Here is a 3,213-nt window from a genome sequence, read left to right as displayed (position 1 = left end):
CTGTCTGACGATTGTTACGAGGTGTCCATTCATCCATTGTTATAGCACTTGCATGGTCTTGCCAATACACCAGGCGTTGAGGCATCTTTGCCTGCAGCGTATGAGGTAGACAACTTTGGCTGAGTCACATTAGTATCTGCCATGTACTTGGTGGGCAGTGTTCCTGTGTGTGATGGTAGTGTCCATGTCAAAGATCTGATATGTCTTTCAGAAGTTGCCATGACAGAGTTGTATAGTGTTGTGGTCGATGTTGTTCTGAAGGCTGGGTGGTTTGCTGTGAACAATAGCCTGTTTAAGATTGGGCGGTAGTTTGAAGGCGAGAGGTTGGGGCATAGGGATGATCTTGGTGAGATGTTCATTGCTATTGATGACAGCACTGACTTCAAGTTCTGGAAGTTGCAGCTGTGCAGAGGCCTCAGAACTTGTCAGTTCTGGAGCCAAGCTAGGTGCTGTGTGGTGCTCAGGTTCTCTGCTTTTCTTGGATTTTGTAGCAGTTTGAAATGAGATTTTCTTAGTAATTTCAGAGCACATAAGAGTTAACTACATTGCTGTGGATCTGAAGTGACATGACGGCCAAGTCAGGTGAGGACAACGGATTTCCTTTTGGCTTCTCTACTCTCCAAGGGTATAGAATCTTGCTGCATTAAGCACATTGGCAAAAATCAAGGAGAGTACGTGGGATAGTTGTCTGTCAGAAGCAGCACATTTGAGTTTTGCTTTCACTGAAGAACCGCTCCTTCCTGAGTTATTAGGTAACCTAGAGACCAGGAGTGCGACAGGCTTTTCCTAACCTGAGTACTGCGAACAGGACTGGACCGCGGAGTGAGTTTCCGGCTTTGTGTGGCTCGGCACTACTTCAGGTGAGGTCCTGAAAGCAGCGCCTAGTGTTTGGCACGAACACAAACAGTAAGTGCAGAATCTGACTTGAGAGGAACAGAACTCACTTTTCCAGTTCAGTGAGCCTTCTTCAGTTTCGAAACTAGCTGGGAAAGGGTGGTATTTCTGCTGCTGACAGGCATGTCACGGTTTTTTTGTTGCTGGTACCTGTGGCAGATGAAAAGCTGCGGTCAGTTCCACTTGAATGTGGGAATGTTTGGTGAAAGCTGAGTGGCTCTGTTAACTGAGGAACTGCGGTGTGGGGACAGATTCGGAGTAAGAGAAGGCGAGAGCGCGGCTTTGCTGGGAGTCTGCCCGGTCTGAGCTACTTTCTGTTTAGTGGCCGCGGGAGCGGGAACAGGAACAGGGCTGCAGGGAGCTGGTTGTGCGTCAGCGCGGAGCGGAGCTGACTTTTGAAACAATCATTGGTAAAACTCGGAGGTGACTGGTTTCTTTAGGGAACTAGTGGTTTGACTGGTTTAAAAATTGTTCCAAACGGAAGTTTCCGAACACCGCATCAGCAGCTAAAGACACTTAAGGTTGAAGCCAAAAAGCAGAGTCGAGCGAATGGTCGGTGGTCGCTTCCTGTACCAGCCTGTGAGTTTTTGGATTTTAAGAACTAGGATTTGGTGTTAATGCTAATTTAGATTGAAAGAGAACTTTTATCCATCAGAAGGCAAGAATGTGGGGAAATCTCATGAAAGAGATAGAATCACATTTAATTTCACTTCCGGTAGCCTGCATACACGACGGATTACTTTGGCGGTGTGATCATTTAATTTTGTAATTGGATTTTTTTTCTCCACAAACACACTGGGGGTTGGTTATCACAGTTCCAGCACACACACGTGCCAGGCTGATAGTCAATGTTCTGTGCTTAAATCTCTTGACTGGGCTTTGGTCTTCATCTCAATAAGGCCGGAAGATAAAGGGAAGTGATGATGTGGAGATCCCGGTGGTGGGCTTGTGGACAAGGTCAAAAATCACAGAAGGCCAGGTTACAGTCCAACGTGTTTATTTGAAAACGCAAGCTTTTGGAGCTCAACCCCTTCGTCAGACGCAGAGTGGGAGGGTGTAAGGTACAGAATTTTTAAACAGAAAGGTAACAACCCGAAAACTGGCTGTCTCTTGTTGAATTTTTAATCAGTTAGGAAGGAGACAACTGGTTGAAACGCAAAATCCAGATTCCTTTCCAGTCATTGTCCCGAGATAATGAAAGGTCTAATCAATGTATTGCAAGAGGGGCCATCTCAGGTCAGACCATGCATCTTTAGGTGTGAGGTCTTGCTTAGAATCTGATAACGTTTTAAACTGGGGGCAGTTTTGTTTTGAGCAAAACAGAATGTATCTGCAACTACACAAACATTTTGGATGAAATAATTCATGTGCGTCTGTGCACGTGCGTGTGCGTCCCGATCAGTGTGTGATTCAGAGAGAGGAGAGACAGTGTGCGCGCGTGGAAGTGCGCGTGCATGTGGACGTGCGCGCACGTGGGTAAGACAGAGTGTGGGCGAGCGTGACAGAGGGGGAGAGAGAGTGTGTTTGCGCAGGCGTGAGAGTGCGTGGGGGCGCGCGAGAGAGTGTGCGTGTGCGGGGTACGCGCGCGAGTGTGTGTTGGGTGCGCGCGTGCGAGCGTGTGTGTGCGGGCGCGCGAGCGTGTGCGTGCGCGGGGGCACGCGAGCGAGAGTGTGCGTGCGCGGGGAGGCGCGCGAGCGAGTGTGCGTGCGCGGGGAGGCGCGCGAGCGAGAGTGTGCGTGCGCGGGGAGGTGCGCGCGCGAGAGTATGCTTGCGCATGCGGGGTGAGAGAGCGAGAGCGCGAGAGAGAGCGAGAGAACGAGAGTGAGAGAACGAGAGCGAGAGCGCGAGCGAGAGCGAGAGAACGAGAGCGAGAACGAGAGCGAGAGCGAGAGAACGAGAGCGAGAACGAGAGAACGAGAGCGAGAACGAGAGCGAGAGCGAGAACGAGAGCGAGAGCGAGAGAACGAGAGCGAGAACGAGAGCGAGAGCGAGAGAACGAGAGCGAGAACGAGAGAACGAGAGAGCGAGCGAGAACGAGAGCGCGAGCGAGAGCGAGAGCGAGAGCGAGAACGAGAGCGAGAGCGAGAGAACGAGAGCGAGAACGAGAGAGCGAGCGAGAACGAGAGCGCGAGCGAGAGAACGAGAGCGCGAGCGAGAGCGAGAGCGAGAACGAGAGCGCGAGCGAGAGAACGAGAGCGAGAGCGAGAGAACGAGAGCGCGAGCGAGAGCGAGAACGAGAGCGCGAGCGAGAGCGAGAGAACGAGAGCGAGAACGAGAGCGAGAACGAGAGCGCGAGCGAGAGAACGAGAGCGAGAGTGA

At 51.5% G+C, this 3,213-nt stretch overlaps 1 protein-coding gene across 5 annotated transcripts in view; it reads left to right on the top strand.

Moving 5' to 3' along the window:
- The first annotated feature begins 770 nt into the window (after positions 1-770).
- LOC109922924 (tartrate-resistant acid phosphatase type 5-like) overlaps positions 771-3,213 on the top strand; it is a 32,423-nt gene continuing 29,980 nt past the window's right edge. Inside the window, exon 1 of one of the 5 annotated variants that reach the window (XM_048617887.1) lies at positions 771-860. Coding sequence is in view for 3 of the 5 variants with exons in the window: in XM_048617885.1 (XP_048473842.1) it covers positions 1,444-1,473 (30 nt within the window). In the remaining 2 variants the exon portion in view is untranslated. Of the gene's footprint in view, positions 907-938; positions 1,474-3,213 lie in introns of those variants that run through there. The other 4 variants (XM_048617886.1, XM_048617885.1, XM_048617884.1 and 1 more) reach the window with 4 other exon arrangements.

Source organism: Rhincodon typus, chromosome 38 (assembly GCF_021869965.1).
Source record: "Rhincodon typus isolate 14 chromosome 38, sRhiTyp1.1, whole genome shotgun sequence".
Lineage (NCBI taxonomy): Eukaryota > Metazoa > Chordata > Chondrichthyes > Orectolobiformes > Rhincodontidae > Rhincodon > Rhincodon typus.
This window is presented reverse-complemented; position numbering and strand designations above follow the sequence as displayed.